We start from the raw sequence: 25,668 nt of genomic DNA on the forward strand, positions 1-25,668 counted from the left end.
AATGTGTATGTACAAAGAACTGGAGCCTGTCTACGGCCATACCACCCTGAACCCGATCTCATCTGATCTCGGAAGCTAAGCAGGGTCGGGCCTGGTTAGTACTTGAATGGGAAAGAACTGGAACCCAACATTAAACCCAGAGGAAGGGTGTCTACCTGAGACCGTGCCACCACACACCTTTTCTAGCGTAAGTGTCTACAACAACCCCCAAACAATGACTCCTGTGTAAAATTCACACTCCGACTGCACACAACTTCATGTTCTGGTGGTTGCAGAACACCTCAGTGGGCATCAAGGCCACACAGGAAATGGTTCCAGGAAGGGGTACAGGGCTTACTTGTTGGATGCCGTGGAAAGGGGGCAGGCGCAAGGCTGGCAGTCCCCAGGAGTCCCTCGGGAAGGCGTCCCGTAGAAGCCAGGCTGGCACTGCTCGCAGTGGTCTCCAGTGGTGTTGTGTGAACAGGCCTAGGGCATGGGCAGGGAAACAGGAATTGGCTCGGGCTCACTTTGTGGATTTTCATCTACACTTGAAGTTCAAATGAAAAGCAAAGTGCCCAAACCAGTCACCTGACTCTACCTTCCAGGAGGAGGAGTTACCTTGCTTTAAATCATTTATGTGCAGGATATGAATGGGTCAACTGATAAAACAAAAATGGATGGCAGGTTAAAAATAGAATATCAGTGCTAAATTTACATATGTGGATAAATGCACTCTGGTTAAACAAGAAAACATGCCTATTCCCAGGACATAAGCTTGGATGCATACAGAGATAAAGGGCAACAGCACCTGCCACATAAGCTCAAATGCTTTAGAAAGGAGGGTTATAATTCAATAGCTGGACCCACAGAGAGACAATGAGACCACAGTTGATGGGAACTATGTTAGTAACAAGGGACTCTAAGTGAATGTCGATGTGTCAAATACTATTCCTACTCCGACAGTTTTCGGACTAATTTAGAATGATTCCCAGTTACAGAGATTGAAAAAACAGGTTTACAAAAGACTATATGACACCATGAGAAGAAGCGTAAAACAAACTTAATCCATCTTCGGGAGAAAAATCAAGTAATTTGAAAAACACTCAGAAATAACAGTTGATAGAACCCACAGGCTGAAAGACAAAAACACAGTGGGAAGAGAAATGCAAGATACAAACCAGACTGAATGGAGTTTTTCAAGCTAAAAAACAGAGGCAAAATGAACACTGAACAGGGGGCACATGAATCAGCTCAGACATCGCAGGAGCGAACACTAGTGGGGTTGAAGACGGCAGCAGAAACCCAAACTTGAGCAGCAAAATGAGCTAAGAGAACTCAGCCTTGGTCAAGATCACACGCAACAGGACTGAAAGGACAGGAGGGAAGGGAGGCAAAGCAGAAGACATCTGACGAAGCATTTTCTAAATTTGGTAGCTCCACACCTACACATTCTAGAAACCCAGCAGACTCCAGGCAAGAGGAGCAAACCACTGTTCAAAACTGAGGATAAAGAGGACATCAGAAAAGCAGACCTGAAACACGATGGAACAACATTCCATAGATAAGAAACAGCAGCAACTTCTCACTTGACACCATGCAAGCCAAGACCAAGTGCTTTAAAGGACTAGCAGAATCATCAACACTAGGATGTAAAATTAAAGGTTAAGTCAAGCCACTTTGAGACGCACCCAAGTGCAGGCCTAGCTCCCAGGAGTTAACGCCTAATTCACATTTATTAGAAATGAGAGATAGGCCAAGAACAGCTCTGTAGGCTGCAATGAAACAATACAGCACACGTGGAATATCCCTAAGCCAAGATGCTTGGATTTCAGATTTTTCCTGAATATTTGCATATACATAATGAGATATTTAGGGGATCAGACCCAGGTCTAAAGACCATATTCACTTATGTTTTGTATAAATACTTTATACATATATAGAGATCCTAGAAAAAGTTTCATACACTATTTTTATTATTTTGTGCATGGAATAAAGCTTGCGAATATAGAATTTTCCTGTGGTGGTATCAGGCTTGTACTCAAAAAGTTTCAGATTTTGGACTATTTGAGATTTTTAATGTTTTGTTTAGGGCCGGTCAACAGGATCCAGACAAAACCGTGGAATCCTGCTAAGGAGCAAAGAGCGTCAGAAACAGCAGATTCATGGGGAAAGTGGACAAGGATAGGTTGGAAGGCTGTCACAGGCCAGAAGAGGCTATGAATAGAAGGTCATGAGAGACCCCCACAGTATTCCAGGTTTGGTCCTAGAAATGAAGAAGCATAGGAGTGGAAAAGCTAATGAAATTTACAGTTTAATTCAAATGTGCATCTCAGTTTTCACAGCTGTCCTCTGGCTATGCAAGATGTTAGCATTTGAGTGAAGGTTATCAGGGACTCCCTGTATTATTGTCTTAATTCTCCCACTGAGTTAAAAAATGGTTTCCCCCAAAATGATCCTTATTGCTTATTGTAATAGCACTTTTAAGCACAATCACTGTTCAGCATTTTCACTTTGATGAGTGCATGTATGTATTTATACAAGAGCAAGAAGTCTACTCTTTCAGACCAGCAGTAGTTATAGCCATAGATAAGGCCATGGCCATGTCCTGCTGATTGCCTCCGAAATTCTGCATGGGGCTCCGGGGCGGCTGGCCTGGCAAACCAGGTGGAAAAGAGATGTGAAGAAGCAAAGGCTGCCAAAGCCACACAGAAGCACAAGCTATCTCAGAGACACCGAGTCTGCCGGCAAGTCCTACAGAATTAAGAAGTAAGAACAGAAGGAGGCTTTGTTTGCTGCATTAAGAAGCAAGACGCTTGCAGAGGAAACAGGCAGGCCAGGGTATTACAGCACCAGGTCTTCTCCTGAATTATCAGAGTCTGATAATGCCTTGTGCTCAGCTCTGACTCAAGTCCCTCTCCCAGGAAAAGAAAAGGGACATGAACTTGGCTATGAACAGAGCACAGCTACTCAAGCTCTCCCGGCCACTCATCTGCAGGGAGGGAATCCGGAATTCAGAGGGAGACCTGGCTTCCAGGCAAATGGGTCTAAAAGAACTCCTGATAGACATGAAACCAGTCTTGCCCTCATCTGTCCCTAAGCTCATTCTCAAGGTCAGCTACAAACTTGTCCAGCTCTGCTTCTACTCATGTTACACAGAGCAGCAGCTTGCCTGAGTTTATCACACTAACTAGAGCTTGCCTATTGTGCCAACAAATACTTCACTAGCTTTACAGTCCTCTTAATGTGTCATATGTCTGTAACATCAAAAATACTAGCGCATTCCATGAAAAAAATTCCACCCATTGCACTGAATCAGTGAGCAACATTTTTTTATGTTTATACTGCTTTATATTATTACCTAAATAAGCAGTTACTTTTCACCGTTCCAAAAGCAAAGCAAAACAAAGCAAAAACTAGAGTTTACAAATGCTCTTTCCACTACAGGCTGAGTGCCTCTGGGAATCAGAAGTGTTTTGGCTTCAGGTCTGAATGGAATATGGAATATCTGTGTACACATAAATGCTATCTCAAAGATAGAATCCAAGTCTAAACAAGAAATTCATTTATGGCTGAAATGCACCAAACATTCATGGCCCGACGGTCACGCCACTCAATGTCTTTAGTGCGCCTGTGTTTTGGTTTGCACTGTCCTCAAGAGGTCAGGTGTGGAATTTTCCACTTGTGGAATCAGGTTGACATTCCCAAATTTCCAGGTTGTGGAGTATTTGATTTCTAGTTTTTGGAAGAGGAATACGCCACTTGTAATCAGCAGGGGATGTCTCCAAGACATGAACTTAAATCTGCAAATGTCCTTGGCAGCCTACAAGGCCAGGGTTACTCAGTGGATGAAGCATTTTGCAAATTCACTTCTGCACAGCAAATGGTACAGCAGAGGGCAGGAGGAGGGGATCCTTGGGCTTTCATTAATAAACTTACAGAGCAAACACCATGAATGTCACACTCCACAGCATGGCCGTGGCACTCGCAGGGCTGACAAATCCCTCCGAAGAGGATTCCGTCCACACGATAATAGCCAGGCAGGCAGGACTGCAAAAAGATGAGCGAACCACGTTGGTGAACACAACTTCAGGCAGACTGCGCATCATAACCCCAAGCAAGTGTCAACAAATCACTCCATTTCCCACAAGCAAAGAAATGTGTTTTTTTCTTTAAACATCTTTACCAAAGTTTCATTTATATGCCATAAAATTCATCCAAGCTAGGTGTACAAGTCATTGCTTTTCAGTGAACTTACTGAACTATGCAACCATCACTGAAGCCATTTCCTTAATCTTCATTCTTTTAAAGGCAGAAACACACACCCATAGCAACGAGCAGGCTTGTAATGACATACACTTCGTGGTATTTTATTGCAATGTCTTAATCATGCAACCAATTTTCAGTAAGAGATTTTTCCCCTTTGCTTACAGTTTGTTAGTGGTTGAATAAAACAGCCAATATTTCATTCATAAATTATTCGAGTGCAGATACGCATCAAACTGCATCAGTTTAATGGAGCTAAGGTAACAGTTACAGGTGTGCTTTCCATGGGCTCAGCTTGGAAAGATAACAGGAGCTTTCGAGGACAGATTCCTTGAATCCTTATGGTAACACTGGGAATCAGCACCTCTACTTTATAGACAGGGAGCGTGAGTCACTCGCAGACCCCACGCGCAGTATGCCCACGGCATGATGCAGCGTCAGGTGTGTACACTGCCAAGACCATGGCCGCAGTGGACAGCTTAGGGTTCCAGCAGTCAGAAAACATCTCCAGAAAGCAGACTTGAGAATGACTCATTTGGAAGCCAGCTTCCTCCAATGGGGACCTGGGACAAGGGGGGTCTGAATGTGGTTTTTATTCTTAGAAGAATTCTTTAGACTATTTTAATTATATAAATACAATTTGTGAGCACTGAGAGTCCTCCAATACCTCCGCCAGTGTGCTCCCCTCTGGGACAGTGCCTGCAGTACAGGTGGACTTGGAGCAGACACCTGTTAGCTGCAAGGCAGTTTTACTGTGTGGCCAGAATTCCATTCCCTAACTTCTCCAAGTCAGCTTCGAAGTCATGATTTGATGAAAGAATGTGCTCTTGTGCTTAATACAAACTTAAGATGTGCGTATTCACTACTGTTTCCATGGCCTGTACTCATAAATTGAAAATGCTTGAAAGGAAACACTGCATCTGTACTAAACATACATGAACTTGTGTTTTCGTTCTGATTAATATTCCCTGAACAATAACTTTAAATACCATCTACACAGCACTAAGTTTTATAAGTAATCTAGAGAAGAATGAAAATACAAGGATAAGCCAAAATCTACTGACAATTTATCATGTTGAGCAATTATACTATAATTAATATTAAGCATTAATAATTTATGGAATGGGGCCCGGCAGCGTGGCCTAGCGGCTAAAGTCCTCGCCTTGAACGTGCCGGGATCCCATATGGGCGCCGGTTCTAATCCCGGCAGCTCCACTTCCCATCCAGCTCCCTGCTTGTGGCCTGGGAGAGCAGTCAAGGACGGCCCAAGGCTTTAGGACCCTGCACCCGCGTGGGAGACCCGGAAGAGGTTCCTGGTTCCCGGCTTCGGATCGGCGCGCACCGGCCGTTGCGGCTCACTTGGGGAGTGAAACATCGGGATGGAAGATCTTCCTCTCTGTCTCTCCTCCTCTGTATATCTGACTTTGTAATAAACTGAGTGAATCTTTAAAAAAAAGTTTATGGAATGCATTTAACTGTTTCCATTAATTAAAAGGAAACTGGACAGAATCTAGAAGGTACTGAGTTGTCCTAAGTAACCTAAGAAAAATACAACAAACTCCCCTTTGATTAACAGATTCGTAGTAAAGTCAAAACACCAAAAGGATCATTTTAAAGTCGTTCTTGGTAACAGTGTACAAGGTTTTCCTTTTCATCACCTCCTCACCAACATTAGCTATTTTTGCTTTTTTGTAATAATTACACTAACTTGAGTGAGATAAGATGTAATTGGGGTTGGGCCTGGCGGCGTGGCCTAGCAGCTAAAGTTCTCGCCTTGGATGCGCCAGGATCCCATATGGGCACCGGTTCTAATCCCGGCAGCCCCACTTCCCATCCAGCTCCCTGCTTGTGGCCTGGGAAAGCAGTTGAGGACGGCCGAATGCTTTGGGATCCTGCATCTGTGTGGGAGATCTGGAGGAAGTTCCTGGCTCCTGGCTTTGGATTGGCACAGCACCGGCCGTTGCACTCACTTGGGGGGTGAATCATCATCGGACAGAAGATCTTCCTCTCTATCTCTCCTCCTCTCTGTATATCTGACTTTGTAATAAAAAAAAAGATGTAATTGGGGTCTTAAGTCTGTTCCCCTGATCACTAGTGATACTGATCTTTCATGTTTGTTGGCCATTTGTATTGCTTCTGACAAATGTGCATTCAAATAAAAGTATGACCTATTTTTTCTCTTAAAAAAAAAAGAAAATACAAGGAAAGGATATGTGTGAGATATAAGCAAGTATCACACTACTCTAGGTAAGGGACTGGAGGCATCCTTGGGCTTTTGTTTCTGCAGAGGGTTTTGGAGCCAATGACTGATGGACACTGTGGAGATGCTGTATCAACCTTCTGTTTGCTGGAGCCATCATCCCATTCCCTTTAACCCCATTCCTCCCCAAATCCCCTTGGCCTTGTAATGCCCTGTTAGCGGATGCTCATTGCTGCCCTCTCTTGATCTGGTTTCTGCTTCCCAGTTTTCCCTGCTGGTACAGTTGGTTGAATCCACAAATGAGCTATCAGTAGGTATGAAGGGCCAACTGGACTTGCTGTGGGAGGTGTGCCCACCAAAGAAAAATGGCCGGAGCTCACAAAATTCTAAACATAGGCCTGGCTTGGACCAGGGCTGCTGCAAAGCCATAAAGCCCAGTCTGCAAAGTTGGCATCCCATATGGGTGGCTAGTACCCCAGCTGTTCCACTTCTGATCCAGCCACTTGCTAATGGTGTGGGAACAGCAGTGGAGTCCTTGGGCTCCTGCCACCCATGTGGGTGACCCTGATGAAGCTCCTGGCTCCTGTCTTTGCTCTGGATGAGACCTAGCATTGCAGACACTTCATGAAAGCCAGTAGATGGAAAATAGCTCTCTGTGTCTCTTAAAGACTGACTTTCAAATAAATAAACCTGAAGATAAAGAAAAAGAGCCCGGCTTATCTAAAACTATCTTGGTTTTGGGTAGATAATCTGTAAAAGTTCAATTATGATCAGGTTCATTCACCCTTAGAAATGACAAACACTGGAGTTTCCTAGTGACCAAGCAGCAGAGGGCACAAAGCCAGGTGTTTCCAGGTGCCCCAGCCCACTCCTGGCAGAGGAATCTGACGTCTATAAACAACGTGACTGCTAATGTTCTTACTGCCTGAACAGTTTCGACTGAACCTGGAATTTCCAAAGTTGAAGACTCCAGTGTGCCTGACATCCCCCTCAGTGCACCGTTTCCCATTAGGTCATGGAGAAAGGAAGACGGCAGGAAGACAGAGAAGCAGTACCTCACAGGAGGTCCCTGTGTAGCCTTGGGGACATTCACAGTGCTCCACATCCGTGGCTACGGCCAGATCGATGGCATTTGGGCTCGCTGTGTCCAGAGAGACAGAATCCAACCTACAAGCGGAGCAAACAGGGTCATGGTGGACTCAGCAATGCTTGCCAATGGCAACTCAAGTGACTCAGTGAAGATAGGTTCCCAACAGACTGAATTCAAACTAAACAGGGACGTGACTATTAGGAGTAACCAAGCATATTCACAACAATCTGGAGCCATTGCCTTTTTGTGGAAATGCCCTCTGCATTTGGTGCAAAAATGCATTGTGACCCAGTCAAGGGTCTGACGCTGCCCCTTGAGAGTGGAAGCATTGAGGAAAGTTCCTCTATTTAATCATCTTATCTCTAACAGAGGCCATCTTTCAGGTTGTTTGCTCTAGTTCAACATGCATTTATTTGAAAGGCAGAGTGACAGTGAGCCAGGGAGTAACAGAGAGAGAGGCCATAATGGCCAAAGCCAGGAGCCAGGAACTAGGGTCTCCCATGTAGGACACAGAGACCCAGGCACATACTCCAACCTCTGCTGCCTTTCCAGGCACATTAGCAGGGAGCTGGAACAGAAGTGGAGCAGCTAGGACTCAGACTGGCACTCTGATATGGAGTCTGGCACCACAAGTTAGCAGCTTCTCCTACTTCACAGGGCTTCTTGTTTTGCCTTAGCTGCATCCCAATTAAGGTGTGGTGAGGTATTGCCAGAAATGGTCAAAGGCGCACCTATTAGCTTAACTAGATTGTGTGAGTCCTAAGACCATGAATACAAGGAGGAGGCAAAGCAGATAAATAAGGTCCACACCTCTGTTGAATCCTTAGGGTTTTCTGAGAAGCCCCCTTGGAAGTGTTTCATCCTAACGTAATCTGCCTCTCACTAGAAAGATTTGTCTTGGAATGACAGCTACCTCAATAAAAGCGTATGTCTAAAAACAGTTGTTAATGCACAGCCAGCTTCTTTAGTTATTGCCTTGAAATAATCAAAGTAAGCGTAAGACACATGAAGGTTAAAATGCAGGATCATGAAGACACAAGTGACATATTCCACCCTAAGTGCTTCTTCCCTCTTAGCACTCACCTGTAAAGAGCCGTCTTTGCAGAATTATAGTTGGCTCTGATCAAGAGATGTGTCACATTGGCAAGGACAGTCATCAGCTGGTCACGATCGATCTCCCTTTTGCTACTGAAATCCCAGAAGTTCTCAGGGACCAGTCTAACCACATTCAAGTACTCTTCGTAGGGCTGTAGTGACAAGCCCTCAGCCTGTGTGCTAACAGTGAGTCCATTCCCCTAACATTTCAAAGACAAGATGAAACACATTTCTGTTATTCAACATAACCTTCAAAACCCGTGACATTGCATTTGAAACCAGCAACGTGGTTAGGGGTTTTGCAGAAAACAAGCCATGATGGATGTAACCATGGGTCCAGATTTGTCAGAGAAAAGGTGTTTCACAATGCTCCTTTCAAAGGGATTCTGATCATACATCAAAAGATGACTTTGCTGGGAGCCAGACATGCACTGATTCACAGTTTTCATTAAAACAACCCATGCGAAACTCTACCTTTTCACTCAAGAACAGAAGCAGCAAGAGTGCACACAGCAGATGAGCCTCCGACCTACATGGAACTGCTGTTAATAGCAGTGCTTTCCCTGCCACAGTCCTCAAGAGCTGCAGGTGGGAGAAGCAGGTGCACATGACTCCAGGTGAGGAAACACTGCACCCTGGGACCCAAACGGGCCATGCCTGGAAACCCTTCTGGGTGAGGCTGAGCTGGATGCTTCTGTGGGAAGTGAAAATGTACCAACCAACAGGGACAGAGATCAGAGCCAACATGGCAATGATCCCATCACTGCACTGCCATGCACTGCAAGCCTAAAGTATCATGGAGAACAAAGAGACGGACAAGGCAGAAGAGTAGAGTCCAGCTCAGTGCAAGAGACCGCGAGGGAAGCTGGCATACCCTGGGATGATTGCAAAAGTACCAACTCCAGAACCAGGCCCCTAAGACGGACTCTCACACTCATGTGTCCTGTACAGGGACCTAGAGAAGCTGACGCAGCTGAAGAGTCACCTTGGCCTTGCCCACCTTGTTGAATCAGCCTTGCTAAGACTCTTTTACTCATACAACTAAACGCAACTCACCAAGCCCTAACCTCTACAAGTCAAAGCAAGGCCATAGGAAGTACCTTAATGATGACATCAGCATGAGCCATGAGGGTGGTGTCCGTTGCTTCCACTGGAATATCATAAGAGACCGTGTATTTCAGGAACCCGCCAAAAGCAGTCAGCTGAAATGGCAAAAAACAAAATGAGCACCAAGGGGGAGGATGGCCAATGTCCCTGGAAAGGGAAGTGGCTGTTGGACTCCAATTTGGAAACAGTCTGTGTGCATATGACACGAACATTTAGTTCTGCCTGATACCAAACGGGGGGCATTATTCCAACACAGCAGAAAGATGCACTCCTTCTTAGAGTAAATAAGTCACTGTAAATGGCTGTTTGTCACCCAGGGGGCATTCATTTCCCTTGGCTGTTTTAGGAGATGGAGAGTATGATTCCGGCTGACAGTGTCTGCATGTTTAGCTCATCAGCCTGCTTGCTGAAGGTGTTTGATCCACTAGTCCTCAGAAGGACTGCACATGTTTCTTCCCAACCAAATAAGGCTTTAGTGTAAAACAGATTTTCTGATGGGTATGTGACAAGAATCAAACATTCAGAATTCAATGTAGCACCACTATAAATAGGGCGCATGATCTAGTTTTAGAATTTGATGGGAAGATAATCTGCTGTTTCAAAAATTGGAAACTTTTAAAAACAGAAGACGAGTTACACAATTAAAACAAGGTCAGCAGACACACTAATCAATCACCAAGCTGCCCATCTACACTGCCATGAGAGTAGACCATGGCTTACAGTAAACCACAGCCTGGTGAGGGTGACGAGGAGCTGTGCTTGGGACAAATTCTCCCCGATGCACACTCGGATTGATCAGGGTCTAGAGAAGGAAACCAGGACCCCTCATCCAGGGGGGCTGTCAGTCCCAGAAACCAACTTGCTTTTTGTGCAATCACCACTTCCAGTTTTGCAAAACGGAAGACAAAATTCTCTCTGCTCCTACATGTGAATTTTCTGTAACCACAGCCTTGCCCTGGTTCCAAAATAGATGGAGAAGCCCAACAGTCCTCTTCACAGAAACCCTCCCCGAGCATGTGCAGGCCCCTCCACCAGGCCCTCAGGCTTTGAACTGACAGTGCAAAGCAGTGATGTGGTTAGCACTTCCTGAAGGCCCACGTGATCTAGGGACTCAGAGGAGAAGCAGAGAGCACAGCACAGTACAGACTTCAGGGAACACTGTGCTGAGGAACCCGGCCAAGAAGAACAGAAGCTCAGAGTCAAGTGAGGTCACAGAAAGTCAATGACCCAGTAGCTTAGGTAAGTGCAAGGCTGTGAGGCACTCTCTAAAACACCCAGCGACAGGCACAACTCCCGAGCATGCGGGCAGCAGCAGCAGCAGGTCTTAACATCTCCATCCTAGACATGCCTTGTTTCCGAGGTAGGCTTCAGGCGCTGCCCAGTAGTACTGCGAGGCCAGCCTCTTCATGACCACAGTATTGTTGATGCTGACCCGGTGTCGTCCTCCCAGCACATCCTGCTGGGACTGGATCACACTTGGACTGACCAAGTCCGTGACCAGCCACCCGGACACATCTTTCACCTTAAAAAAAAAAAAAATCAAGGATTTTGTCATTTGAAACAGAAATCCCCTGGGATTTCACCCAGTCCGGTTCCCTAAGAACTAGTCAGGCAACCCTCAAATGCAGATAACCCAAACCCCAGCACCATAAAGCTCAAGGGTACATATTTTAGATTTAAAAAAAAAAAAATCAAAGGACGTAATAATGGTTGAATATCCCTAATCTAAATACCCCAAATCTGAAAACGTTCCAAATTTAGAAAGATTTGGAGCATCGACATCAAGTCACAAGTGGAAAATTCTGCCCCTGAGTTCCAGGAATGAGTGGCAGCCAAAGTGCAAGTGCACTCAAGTGAGTATGTGGAATCCTTTCCAGGCCATGTGCATAAAGTATGTATACAGGAAACATCCACACACTGTGTCTCTCGACGCAGGGCCCCTCCCCAAGATGTCTCATTACGCATAGGCAAATCGGCTGAAGTCTAAGGCACTTCTGGCCTTGAGTGTTTCAGAAGAGGGATCCTCCACCTGGAAACGTACTACAAGAACTGCCTTCTGTTAACTCCAACTCTTCCTCGTCACCTCCTGTTTCACACTCAAATGCCGAAAAGGTACCTTAAGAGCCTCCAGCTCCTATCCTCCCACTCTGTCACCTGCATAGAGGTGGCCAGTGGTCCCTGGAGCGTGACAGGCGCTGTCCTGCCATCACCAGGGGGAGCCTGTGTTGACCAGCTCCTCTCTAACTCCCAGCCTTGGCTCCCCACCCAAATTCATCACCCTCCCAATACTCCTTGTTCCTGAAACACCCGCCTGCCCTCATCAGCCCTGAATATGCCCACACAAATGACTGGAGTGCCCTCCATCCTGTCCCCTGGCTTCTCTGAGATTGTGCATTCTCATGATGCCCAGGCCCTAGTAGGGGTAGGTGGGGTGAGATCCAGCCTTCTCCCTTGATTCATCTGCCCCACCGAAGAAAAGCAAACACAATGAAATCTATGATACTCATTATTCTGATAAGGGAATGCACATGAGAACAAACACCTCTTCGCAAGCTGGGAAGCATACTTTGACCTATGCTTTGCTGGTCCACAAGGGTGAGGGTGGCATGACAGGCAAACTCAGCCTCATGGCTTTGCCTACACAGCAGAGCGAGCACGCCTGAGGTAGATTGCTCCTTCAATCCTGCCCCTGGACGGTGCCTCCCACCTGGCCGACAGGCCACGAGAGGCTGTCGCAGACATCAGAGACGCCAAAGCAGAAGCACTCGGTGCAGCCCTGGGGGTTTCTCTTGTTCAAGTTATAAAATCCTGGTTTGCAGCGATCACAGTCTTTCCCTTCAACGTTTTCCTGCCAGAGAGGGCAAAGATCATCTTGAGAGTCACATAGGTCCAGGTGCACAGAACAGAATGGCACTCACAGAAAGGACATTGGGTGATCCAGACACAGAGAATAACGCAGAAGCTCAAAGTACACAAGAGGACATGTGAGACAGACCAGAACAGAGGGCGTGAAATAAAATCGTTGACTTGTATAGCCAAGAACACCACTGGGACTGTTACAATTGGGTCATGACATTTAAATTGTTCTGTTCTGTTTTAAATCTTCCAGTTTTACTGATATTGCAACTATTTTAAAGTCTGAAGAGGGTGGCACAATTGTCCGTGCCACTTGTCAACTCTTAGAGTTCCTATGAAGCACTTAGGCCTCAGGCTCTGGATACATGGGAGTGACCATATAGGGCGCACCAGGAAGTGCCAGGAACCACGGGGAGGTTGTTACCGACCTCACCGAGCCAAATGAAAGCCCTCACAACTCTACTCATAAATCACTTCTTACGGCTCAATTCCTTTTCAATGGAAATCCAAAATAAGGCTTTTGGCCTTTAATTGGTGTTTTTAGAGATTTGACAATCCACAGAGCTGGAAAAGAGTGTTGCAGAAGAATGAAGCCAAGGCTTGCGAAACAGCACACATTGCTTTCATCTGGGAAGGCTTGGCCATGCCTCTAGAAGAGAAGGCCACTGTCAAGAGGTACTGACGGAGAAATCCAGGTGTCCACAGAAGTCCACGGACGTGTGAGAAAGTCCACTCGCTGTGAGATGCTCTGCACAAGGACCCATCACTTGAGCTGACATGACTCACGCCAGTCTCAGAAAACCACGCAAAGAAGGCCTGCACACTCACCTTGCAGTCTCTGGCCTGCACACTCACCTTGCAAAGACACGGCTCGGTGCAGGGATCGTCGTTGACGCTGCCAGCTGGGCTGCACTCACAGCGGACGCAGTTGGGGTAACCCCTATAGCCAAACTGGCAACGATCGCACTTCTCTCCGGCATAGCCTTCCTTACAGACACACTGCCCTGGCCACTTGCCTGCAGAGAAAGCAATGACAGCGATCTGACAGGAAGGTCAAAGAGGTCCAGAGTAGGAGTGCAGGTTTTCTCAAAAGGGCCTGAAAATGCATCTCCTAGGTTTTCAGGTCATCGCATCTCAGCTCAGTCGCTACTGCTCAAACACAGAACAGAGAGAGCATGAGCAAATGGCCGTGGCTCTGTGCCAATAAAACTTTATGTAAAAAAAAAAAAAATAGGTGGTGCACAGATTTGGCCCTTGGGCTATCATCTGCCAAACCCTGGTTTAAAAAAGTGGGAGGGAGGAGAAAGTAGGCACAGTGGTTGACAGGAAGGTGCAATAGTGCAGTGGATTTGGAAAAGTTTGACCCATCTTCACAGTGTTAAGCACAGAGATGTCATGCAAGCCAGTCAATCCACTTAAGAAAACAGCTGGAGAAAGCAAAACATATCCATGAATGTTCCTAGCACCATCACTCACAACAGCCAAAAAGTAGAAACAACCTCTATCTGTCCATCAACTGATGAACGGACTTGTACATGTGCTATATCCGTAGCCTGAAGTGTGGTTCAGCAATGAACAGGAACACTGTACTGAGTCATGCTGCCTCAGGGATGAACCTGAAAACATTACGATAAGTGGGAAAGACCTGCCACACACACAAAATCCACATCTCCCACGATCCCATTTAATTGTACTGTCCAGCATCAGCAAACCTCAAGAAAGACGGTAGAGAAGTGGTTGTTCAGGGTTCAGAAATGGGAAGTGGAGGCAGATGGGGAGTGATCACCAATGGGAAAGGGGTTTCTCTACGGGATGATGAAAATGCCCTACGGTTAGGCTGCAATAAGAGTCACCACAGTGGGTATATTAAAAATACACTGAAGGGTATGCTCTAAATGGGAGAACAGTAATAACTTATAAGACTTAAGAAAACACACAGAAGGCTAGCCATTGTGGCACTGAGTGGTTAGACCACTGTTTTTCACACCAGCACTCCATATCCCAGTACTGGTTTGAGTCCTGGCTGCTCCCCTTCCCATCTAACTCCCTGCTAAAGTGCCTGCAAAAATAGCCAAAGAGTCTCACATATTTGGCCTCTGCCATCCAGGTGGAGCTCCAGTCTTCTGACTTTGGCCTGGCCCATTCCCAGATGTTGTAGTCATTTGGAGAGTAAACCAGCAGATGAAAAGTCTATCTTCCTTCTCTTATCTCTTTTCCTTCTGTCTGTTTCTCCCTCTCTCCCTGTTACTCTGCCTTTTGAATACGTAAATTAAAAAAAGAGTCCGGAGGCAAATGGCTATGGGCAGCGTGTGTCTTCATTTTTAATGTCTTCGTTTTCTGGTTATGTGACCTAGGCCAAGTTACTCAACTCTTCTGAGCTCTAAGTTTCTTGCCTATAGAATGGGTTAAATAATTTCTCTCTATGGTTGAAAAGCTTAAGTGACATATTAAAAAAAAAAAAGTCCCATCAGGGTAATTGTCACCACCAACACCACATCACCATGGCTCTCATCATCCTCCCATCCCTGGGTACACAGTGTCAAGGTCAGGTGTGCACTTTGCCTGGGCACTCCTGATGGGTCCAGCACTGCACAGCATTAGCTCAACCTGCTGGTGGTTGAGACAACTGGTACCACGGAAGTCCCTGAACAAACAGGATCTGGTTGGGGGCTCTACTATTTGCAAGTCCAACTCTGGCTTTGAAAGGCAAAGAACACTGACGTTTATAAAGATGGCTAGAGCAGCCATGTGCTTGGTGAGATGAGGAATTCCTCCCCGTGTCTTAAGAGCTAAACAGAGTGGTTGCTGTTGACTGTGTTGTGTAAATGGCTTTATTAAACTGAGCCTTATTTCTTACTTTGAATGCTTAATGATCTGCTAAAATTTCATCACCCCAACATAGTCACATCCTTACCCACTCACACTTTCTATTTGGCTTACAGTACTGTTTTCACCAATACCCATGCATTTGGCTAATGACTACTTGTGAACAGGGGCCTTGATCGTCACAGTCCTCTCTAAAAATTCCCTACACATAACAGTAGGTACTTGATAAATATCTGATGAATAAAGAATATGTAGAAAATCATATCACCAACATGGAAATGTTCCACAAGGTATACACTCCTCATTTAAAATTTCAATTGAAAGCACAAAAAGGACATGGGTACTTACCATTGCGCATTTCAGAATGGAGGTCATCTTTAATACAGACAGAGCTGAGGGAGCCCACGGGGTCACAGTCACAGGGATGACAAGGCTCATTTTCATAAGGAGAAACCTGAAGACATAGGTCCCCTGGATTTAGCTTACTGGAACTAACAGTGATACTGGCACTAACACCAACTGCAGTGCCCATGACCCAATCCTGGATTTTCATTCCAGTGGAGGGTCATTACAGTGATTTTGTGTACTGGGCAGGTGTAGGATCCAGAAAATACAGTGGTCCCAAGTCAAGAAGCCTCAAACATCTGAGGGTGACAGCAATTAGCACCATTCTTTCCCACTGCCACTGCCATACAGCCCTGCTCACTATCACAGCTACATCTTAAGGGTCACCTATAAGCAGACCCCAACAAGCACCCATGTAATAGCCTCAAGATAATTCCACTGAAGATGGGCAGCACAAGGACATACAGATGTGTTGGTTGCTAGCTGAAGCTTCAATGTTTGACACCAGTATTACCAGAGCTCACACTGCTAGGAGGACCCAAATTCATGCTACATAACACTCAGCATTCTATATGAGCAAGCAAACAGAACAGAAGAAAAACAGTGGTCTGAACAACACAGCTGGCTTAACACGAACAGAAGTATCACAAATGGAAATGAGTCTCCCAAGCAGAGGTTGAGACTTGGAGAAGTCTCCTCTGGCCCATGCAAGGCAATGCAGGTTAGCCCTGGCGAAGACAGGGTCTTACTTTGTGTGGTCGATAGTACCCATCAAGGCATGTTTCGCAGTTGATGCCCATGGTGTTCTGCAGGCAGTTGATGCAAACTCCTCCTCCTGTGAACTGGCCTGCAGCATTCAGACTTCTCTTCTGGCTGGCAACATGCTCATCGTAGTAACAGTCTGTGGCTTTATTGTGACAATTACATTCTAGAACAAGATTTTGACATCTCCATTAATAGACACAATCCATCCTATACAACAAAGACCTTTATCTCCCTAAACGTCTGATCATATATTAAATGGAAACTCTAGTAAGTTCTTTGAAGAGGATACAGATGACATACGTTAAGGAGGGCAGTTGGGAAGAGATGCCAAAGTGACAAACTTGCACACCTGTTTTACTCAGCAACTCTTCTTGGGGGATTGTCTTTTGCAGAAGTGCTCACATGGTTATGAATGGAACATAACCAGGGTTATGACACATCCATGATTCTCAGTGGCACATACGGGATTAGTCAGTTCACCAGAGTTAATGTTAAGAGATTAGTAACAGTCAAGACACTCAATAGGTAATGTAAGTTATTTACATGCATTGAAAAGTAGCTGCTTAAATAATAAAGTATATTGCATCCTAAATTGCTGTTCTGAAAAGAACTAAGATTTGTTCAAATGCGGAAAATTGCATGCATAGTATATCACCTGCATAAGATTTGTACTGCCAGTATGAATACATTACCAGATGATTTGTTTGCACAAGAATGTAGGAAGAATTTTTCAGTGAATGATAAACTGTGAGAGAGATTCACATGAAGTGGAAGTAATTATTTTGACTACGTTGCTTATGTCAGATGTTGGAGTCCTGTAACTATTTCGTCTATTGCAACTGAGATAAAAGTTGAATCCAAATTATCTTTAGCTAAAGGAACACATGTGAGCGGGAGCATTTGACCAAGCAGCAAGCCCATGAGGATGCACTTAGGCCTCCATGACAAACTATTTTTGAACTTCTGAGAAAATCAGAAATCAAGTAGGAAAACCATTGAGATGTCAAAAACTCAAATGCAGAAGAGGAAAAGCCAACTTAACAGGAACAGAAGTATGACAAGAAGAGAAACAGGAAGAGAAATGGTGGTCCTGTCGGTCCCAGGGCACCTGCCTTCACACATGTTTCCGGAAGACACGGTCCCAGGCCTCCAGGGCTGCTGATGGTAGCCGGGACAGCACACGTTGCAGGAGTCACCACACGTGTTATGTTCACACTGACACTGCAGTTTCTGCACAACAAGGAAGATAGCAGGGCATCAGGAAACAGTTGTCCGGACTTCATTTCAAAGAGAAAACTCTCAGCCAAACAGCAGGACACACTTCAAACCAGGGGATGCAGGACCAAACCAAGCAGCACTCACCTTGAGAACCAAGTATGCACATAACCTGGTTATAAACACAACTGATGAGGAATGTGATCAGCCCGTTACCAGTTAATGAACAAAACCATCTTCTGAGCAATACCTTGATTTTTACAAATGATTTATTTATTTTTACTTGAAAGTCAGATATACAGAGAGGAGGAGACACAGAGGAAGATCTTTCGCCTCCTGGTTCACTCCCCTAGTCGCCACAAAAGCCAGAGCTGAGCTGATTTGAAGCCAGGAGCAAGGAGTCTCTTCCAGATTTCCTGTACCTATGCAGGGTCCCTAGGTTTTGGGCTGTCCTCCACTGCTTTCCCAGGCCACAAGCAGGGAGCTGAATGGGAAGCAGGGCCGCTGGGACAAGAACCAGCACTCCCATGGGATCCCAGCGCATACAAGATGAGGACTTTGGCTGTTAGGCTACTCAGCCAGGCCCCACAATACCTTGACTTAAAGGAAGGTGAACTCTTAATTTTCTTGGTATTTATCTAGCTTTTAAAGATTTGTTCATTTTATTTGAGATCTTCCATCCACTGTTTCTCTCCCCCATATGGCCAGAATAGCCAAAGCAGGGTGCTTCAAAGCCGGGATCCAGGAGCATCTTCTGGGCCTCCCACATGGGTGGAGAGACCCAAAGTGCCTGGTTATCTTCCATTGCTTTCTGAGGCAGGGAGCTGAACTGGAAATGCAGCAGCCAGGATTAGAACTGGTGCTCAACGTGCTGAGCTCTTTTTTAACCACCAAAAACAGAATGGTCCTATTCAAAAAGTACAGAATGAACAAAGAAACTAAAAAGCAACTTCATATAAGTGTTTTGAAAGCAGATGCTGTATTGTCATTTTAATATTGTACTAAAACAAATAAAAGTTTAGTTTCTCTTGATTTAGTACCACAAAAATGGAAAGGGAAAAAAACAGGAAGAAAGGAATCCCTCTTTATAAAGACATAGATATCATTTAGTAACTGCATCATTTTGCTTACAGTAAAAAAGGGGGCTTCGAAATTCATCAACATGTTGAATTATATACTTTAAAATGGTAAGTTTATATGATGGGTATTTTGTCATCAAAAAGATCACAGTAAGGAATTAACCAGAAACACTGGCTCCAAACAACGCAGAATGAAAATGGTTAAAAGGAAGAAATCAATGATCTGAAATCTTTTGGCACATAATGGTACACCTATCAATGTTTGCCGTGAATTAAAAAAAGGCAATATTTATCATATTTATCATATTTATCATAATATCATAATATCAATATTTATCATAATATTTATCATAATAGCTTCTATTATGAATTGTAGTAAAATATGAAACACAGAACTCACCTTTGTGGTTTCATCCCACGGACAGCTACTAGCATGGCCATTGCAAATGCACATGCCTCCAACGGAAATGTCTTTGATTGAATAGTAATACTGAAGAAAAACAAGTTATGAAAAAACACTGAAACCTTTTTTTTCCATGATGTGAAAGGCTGGCATACCACTGAGTATCCCAGTTGGCTTAAGAACCCAACTGATCATCTTAAATAAAATTATATACATACATTTAAAAACCAGATTTTATGCACCAAGAATCCTTGTGTTCAATTAAAAAAAAATACTCAAATTAGCTCATGAGCAGAACCCAACTTAGACGTATCTTCAACCAAGGCAATCGTCTTCAAAACCCTTACTATTGACATTGCTAAAAAATTGGGTGAATCAAACACAGAACTGTTTAAAATGGCTAACACATGACAAGTTTTATCCCAGAATGCAAAGTTGGTCAAACACACAAAAATGTGTAAATACGTCACTATTTTAATAGAATGACATGTGAGTGGCTAACCAACAGCAACTGACAAAACTCAATACACAGAAGCAGGTTGTTCAATGAGAACTGCCGTTCAAATGTTGCTGCTCTGATTATAAAATGTCAGACCTACTTTTGATCAGGGTTTCACAGTTTCTTAAGAAATTTAAAAGTTAGCTATCCCATAACCTAATAATTCTACTCCAAAATTATGACAATATTTCTCCACCCAAGCTTTGTTCACCTAGGTATTATACACCTAAAAGATGGACATGTAGGTAACTGTAAGTTATATCTCCAATTTTTCACCTTAAGATTGAAAAACCTGCACCTGCTAATGATCAGACATGTAACCAGATTAGCAGAGTAAAGGACAAAGACCACTCCCTTCAATCCACCAAGGCACTGCGGTGACAGCGTGGGGCTGAGAGAACACGATGGCATAAACAGGCCCAGCGTCCACTTCATTTATTAATTTCTTTAATTTTCATTTATTTAGTCATTGGAAGGGTACAAAGAGGGACAGAGAACTTCCACCTGCTTGTTCACATCCCATAGGCTTCCGACAACCAGGGTAGGACCAGGCAGAATCAGGACCCTTGAACTCGACCCAGGTCTCCCACCGTGGTGTGGTGGCCCCACATACTTAAGCCTTTCCCTACTACTTCTTCTCAGGGTGTACCACAGCACAAAGCTGGGAGGCAGAGTAAAGACTCAAATCCACAGCTTGTGATATCGGATGTGGGCATCCCATGTGGGGAATTAATCACTGAGCCAGACAGCCAGCCCAACTACGATCTACTTTAAAGGGAGTATTTATAACAAATGCTACATAACGGTTCTTGAAAAGATGGTGACATAGCAGATGCAGCAGAACAATGTCAAACTTGCAGAAAACGTACAATCAAAACAAAAAGTTCCCTTAAACTCAATGAGCTTTGTCCTGTGATTGGCACATTGCCATGTACTCACTCGTCGTGTGACAATAGGATCAAGTTCTTTAGGTTCCCGGTGGCTAAGGGTCATCAGATCCGCATTGAGCGTTCGGATGCGCTGTAAGCGCAAGCGGATGTACCGTGCAGAAGTAAACTCAAGCAACTTGGGCGAGAGATCGTCAGCGCTTGGTCTGCCATTGATCAATGAAGTGTGAATCTGAATAAAGATGGAGGTGGCAAAAGAGGCCAGTGTGAATTTGAAGCATGCTAAAATAGTCCTGGCTAATTAACTTTGTGATATTCCCTTTTATAAAAGTACTATCTAAAAATTAAAACAACACAGCTAAGCTCAGTTTAAAAATCTATCCAACATTTGTTAACCACTCATGACTCAGCATGATTTCAATACGCCTGGAATCTACTATAAGCTGACCATTGCAGTATCTTAGACATTGCTGGAAATTTTTTAAGAGGGTCACTTTTCCCAGTGTTAGGAAGGATTTTTGAACATCTAGCTCTGATGCAAATTTTAGATTTTTAGAGGTATGACGACGCTGGGAGAACAAGAAAGTTGTGGCAGCAAGCTTTAATGACAGGAGCTCTCCTAAGTCCGGTCTGTTCTGCTTTCTGAAAACTTCCTGCCACGAACAGCACTTGAGAGAGCTGTTGCAGTTGGTTGATGCAAGCCAAGTGCTACAAAAGAGGATTGTCCTTCATGATGTTAATGTTAAAGAAATGTGTGCCATGTGGGAGTGGTGCACATTGAGCTGTCACAATTCTCAGCACCTCCCAGTCCTCCTCTGGCACCCACCGAAAGGGAGACTGTCATCAAGAACGTGGGGAACCACAGGCTGAATATCTCTCATCTGAAAGTCCAAAATTCAAAATCCAAAATGCTTGGAGCCCCAACATGACACTGCAAGTGGGAAATTCCGCACCTGACCTCGGGTGATGAGTGGCAGCCAAAATGCAGGTGCACTGAAATATTGCGTAAAATTAGCTTCAGGTTATGTGGGTAAGGTGTAGAAGAAGACGCATAAATGAATTTCATGTTTAGACTTGGGTCCCATTCCCAACATATTTCATTATGGATATGCAGATATTCCAAAATCCACAAAAAAAAAATCTTAGAAATTTCTGGTTCTGAGAGTTTTAGATAAAGGATACACAACCTGTTTAAGTATCTTCCAGAGACATTTGGCTCTCCTTACTATTTCAGCAAATGTTCTTGCCCTAGTGTAATGGGTGAGTCCCCCTGTGAGTGTGGATAAAACCAATACGGTCAAGTGTATTCAGAGTGAAATTAGGCATAAAGTCATCATTCAAGGCTATTTTAAATAGAGCTAGGGTTATAAGAAAGGTCTGTGTATGGAAAGATTGAGTGTTTCACTTTTGGTTCCTGCAATAGCTACCATTCTTGGGAAAATCTGTCACTGCAGAGAGTACAGTACCTCTCCATGCTCCAGGGGCACCAGCCGGGAGTAATAGGAGGTGCAGATCACTTCATCATCAGCCCTGTACGTGGGCGGTCCCCGCGTGGGAGTTATATTGTAGCGCGTCAAACACTCCGTGTCGCTGACTGCATAATACTGCCAGGGGCTAAATGTGGTGCCATCCAGAGAACGTTCCAGAATCCAGTTTCCAGGGCGAGGCGAGTTGGCAGCTTTAATGATGACATAAGCCACCTGGAAGACCTGGAATAAAGACCACAAGAGATCTCAATGAGCAACTGGTATAAGCAAATTACAGAAAGATAAGCATGACAAGATCTCTCTCACTGGTGAAACAGGAAGTGGCTGAACTTACAGCAATAGGAAGCCAAGGTTTAAGGGCCTAGGGGAAGGGGGTGTGGGGAGATTTTGGTCAATGGGTACAAACGTTTAGCCATAGAATGAACTCCAGGGATCTACTTAGAGCCATGTACCTATAAGCTGCTCTTCAGTACTGCATCTGGAATTCACTGAGAGATCTCAAGTGCTCTCATTACACACATACATACACAGTAACTCTCAGAAGTGATGCCTACGTTTATTTTCTTGAGTGTGGTGATTATCTCACAGCATATTATGTACGTCAAATTGTCAAGTCTTGTCCATTAAATTCCTTAAAATAGTGTTTAAATCAGCACCAGTGCTGAAAAAACAGTGCTTACTCAAAGAACTGTGATAACTGTCCATTTTGTTGTGCTTTTCACTATAACTGTTTGCATAGATTGGTGGAAAAGGTGCCTTACAAATATCCTCCTGGCAGTAGATGTTTTCAGCTAAACTCAGAAAGCACTTGCAGGGCAGATAAAATGTTGCTTGAGACACCTGCATCCCGGGTCAGGGAGCCTCAGCTGGAGTCCTAGCCCTACTCCCAATTGCAGCTCCCTGCTGATGCACTCCTTGGGAGGCAGCAGGTCAACAGTTCTTGGGTTCTTGTAACCCATGTGAGAGCCTGGATGGAGTTCCCAGCCCCCAACACCAGCCACTGTGCGCATCTGAGGACTGAACCAATGGGTGGGAGATCTCTCTGGCTGCTTGGCTTGTCTTTCTGCCTTTCAAATAGATAAATGAATTGACATTAAAAAGTGTTCACAAATAAACTTGGATTGTTATTAACAACAGTATTAGTATTAACATAATTATGTATTCTAAATGGACAGAAACTATTAAATGCATTCTATTAACAATGTTACATGTATTTCTCATAGTGATTTGCAGATGGCATATGAGGGAATAGCCCAGTACAAATCCATAAGAATGGCTACAACCCAAAACCCCGACATCACCAAAAGCAGGCAGGATGTGGAAAACAGGAGCCCTTGGTCTTACCAATGTGAATGCAAAATGATGCGGACCTTTTAGGAGAAAGTTTGGTACTTTCTCACACAACCAAGCTTTCTAGTATTCACCCAAACTAACAATGTATGCCCACACCAAAGCCTGCACAAGGGCGTTTATGAGTGCTTTACCTGTAACAGCCACAACTTGGAAGCTACAACACAGCTTTTCCTTAGGTGAACGGACAAACTGTGTCCACCCACACAGTAAAATGTGACTCGGTGATGAAGAAAAAGATTTGAGTTTTCAAGCCACAGAAAGACACAAAGTACCTTAAATGCATATTACTGAGTGAAAAAGCCACTCTTGCAAGGCCCCTACGAATGACTCCAAGTGTCTGACGCTGGAATGGTGACACCATGCGGACATGCAATACTAAAATAGTTTGCAGTATTACAGAGGAGGCACAAATAGATGGAGCACGGGTGGTGTTCAGGGCGGTGGCACGGTCCTCTATGTCACTAGGATGGTGGCCCACAGAAGGGTGGCATTGCGGAATGGCAGGTTAAAGCCCAGCGTGGGATGCCCACATTCTGTAGTGGATCAACAAAGTACTACCTCTGCTTCTAACCCAGCTGCCTGACTGTGCATGCCCCAGGGGGAAGCAGGTGATGAAAGATCTGGATGGAGTTCTGGCCTTTTGTTTTCAGTCTTTCCCAGTCTTGGCTGCCAGGAGTACTTGGTGAGTCAACAAGCCAATACACATCTCTCTCTCTCTCACTTCCTTAAATATATATATGTGTGTGTGTGTTAAGATTTTTAAAACACTCAAATAATACACACCAAGAAAGGACCCTAATATTAGCTACAGGCTTAATTAAATATCAATATTGGATCATCAATGGTAACAAATGCACTACACGAATGTCAATTCCAAGGATGCACTGACCCACCACAAACAGAAGTTTTGCATTTAACCATTACAGGGTATCCTTAAGGAAGGACAATTCTAGTTCATAAAAGATCACTCACCCATGAGCAATGATCCCCCATCCAGTTAACGTATCAAGTGAGTACTGAAGCTATCCTCATTCATACGCACTCTGGAAGCCACCCATTTGCTTCTCGAGTACATTAGAAGCAAAACATTGTTCTTGGGCTCTTGACAGTAAACAGGGGGAAATATTCCCATATTTAATCACTGATACCTAACATCATGATGGGCCATGGTCACTCACCGCCAGGGCATACGATTAACTAGACTTTACAAAGCAGCAGTGCCCCTGGGAGGGAAGTTAGGGAAACTTACACAGATATCTGAAACAGAATACATTTACCTTTGTTTTCCAGTTTCACATGCAGCCTACCGCACACGTGGCAAGGGTTTCACTCACGCCTGTTAATCTCAGCCAGCAGCATCGTTACTGTACCCCTTTTACAGATTTGGAAAACGATACAGACAGAGGTCAAGAAATAGCCCCCTGGTTTGTCACTGAGAAACCAGGTGGTTCCACTCCAGAATACCTGCCCATCACACACAGCACCTGCCTGAGCACTGCCTCCAAGATCAACATACAGTGAAGGCCACTGAATCTGCTTGTTGTAATGTCCTGTCCTCCAAAAAAAAAAAGACTACATTCACTTGGAAACCAACTTCACACCTCCATAAGCACAGGGACAGTTGTTCCACTTAATTTTTGAGTTTTGTCATGAAAGCCTAGAGCGAATAGAAGGAAAGGATGACAAATGTAGTTTTCAGAAAAATAACCATTAATGGTTACAGAGCACCACAGTTTATTAGAATTAACTCTAATTATTCTAATTCTAATTATTAGTAATTAGAATTACTACCTGTACAGAGATTGTTCCTGTGAAGTAAGCAGTATCATTTCCTTACACACACACTTTACAGATGTGGAAATTGAGTCAAAAAAAAAAATAGTAAGTCATGTTCGCAGGATCCTGCAGATGCAAAACTACAATCCAGAGCTCAAACCCAGGTTCCTCTTCGCCACTATGCCACACTGCTGTTACAGATTAAGGAAAAGGGAGAAAACAACCCACACATTGAAGCAACTGCTGAGTCCTAACCCAGTTTTCCCAATTTACTCAATTTCACCCAATTTACAGGGTGCGAGCGAGATCACACCAGACATGTCTAAGGTTTATTAAGGAGTCTTTATTAACCAAGCTTGGTGATAACAGAGCATACTAGAAATAGCAAATCACAAGTCCATACGGCAATCCACCCAATCATAATGCAAAGGGGAACAAATGGT

General features: G+C 44.4%; 1 protein-coding gene across 2 annotated transcripts in view; it reads right to left on the reverse strand.

The window, feature by feature from the left end:
• Nucleotides 1-25,668, reverse strand: part of LAMA1 (laminin subunit alpha 1) — a 144,255-nt gene that overhangs the window by 67,204 nt on the left and 51,383 nt on the right. The window contains exons 4-17 of one of the 2 annotated variants that reach the window (XM_058677002.1): nucleotides 22,076-22,318; nucleotides 20,662-20,841; nucleotides 19,221-19,310; nucleotides 17,639-17,756; nucleotides 16,511-16,689; nucleotides 15,765-15,870; nucleotides 13,446-13,606; nucleotides 12,442-12,582; nucleotides 11,083-11,256; nucleotides 9,728-9,829; nucleotides 8,616-8,827; nucleotides 7,498-7,609; nucleotides 3,916-4,026; nucleotides 338-465 (exon numbers count right to left, since the gene is read on the reverse strand). In XM_058677002.1, the coding sequence (XP_058532985.1) occupies nucleotides 338-465; nucleotides 3,916-4,026; nucleotides 7,498-7,609; nucleotides 8,616-8,827; nucleotides 9,728-9,829; nucleotides 11,083-11,256; nucleotides 12,442-12,582; nucleotides 13,446-13,606; nucleotides 15,765-15,870; nucleotides 16,511-16,689; nucleotides 17,639-17,756; nucleotides 19,221-19,310; nucleotides 20,662-20,841; nucleotides 22,076-22,318 (2,057 nt within the window). Of the gene's footprint in view, nucleotides 1-337; nucleotides 466-3,915; nucleotides 4,027-7,497; nucleotides 7,610-8,615; nucleotides 8,828-9,727; nucleotides 9,830-11,082; nucleotides 11,257-12,441; nucleotides 12,583-13,445; nucleotides 13,607-15,764; nucleotides 15,871-16,510; nucleotides 16,690-17,638; nucleotides 17,757-19,220; nucleotides 19,311-20,661; nucleotides 20,842-22,075; nucleotides 22,319-25,668 lie in introns of those variants that run through there. The other variant, XM_058677003.1, reaches the window with a different exon arrangement.

Source organism: Ochotona princeps, chromosome 18, assembly GCF_030435755.1.
Source record: "Ochotona princeps isolate mOchPri1 chromosome 18, mOchPri1.hap1, whole genome shotgun sequence".
Taxonomy (NCBI): domain Eukaryota; kingdom Metazoa; phylum Chordata; class Mammalia; order Lagomorpha; family Ochotonidae; genus Ochotona; species Ochotona princeps.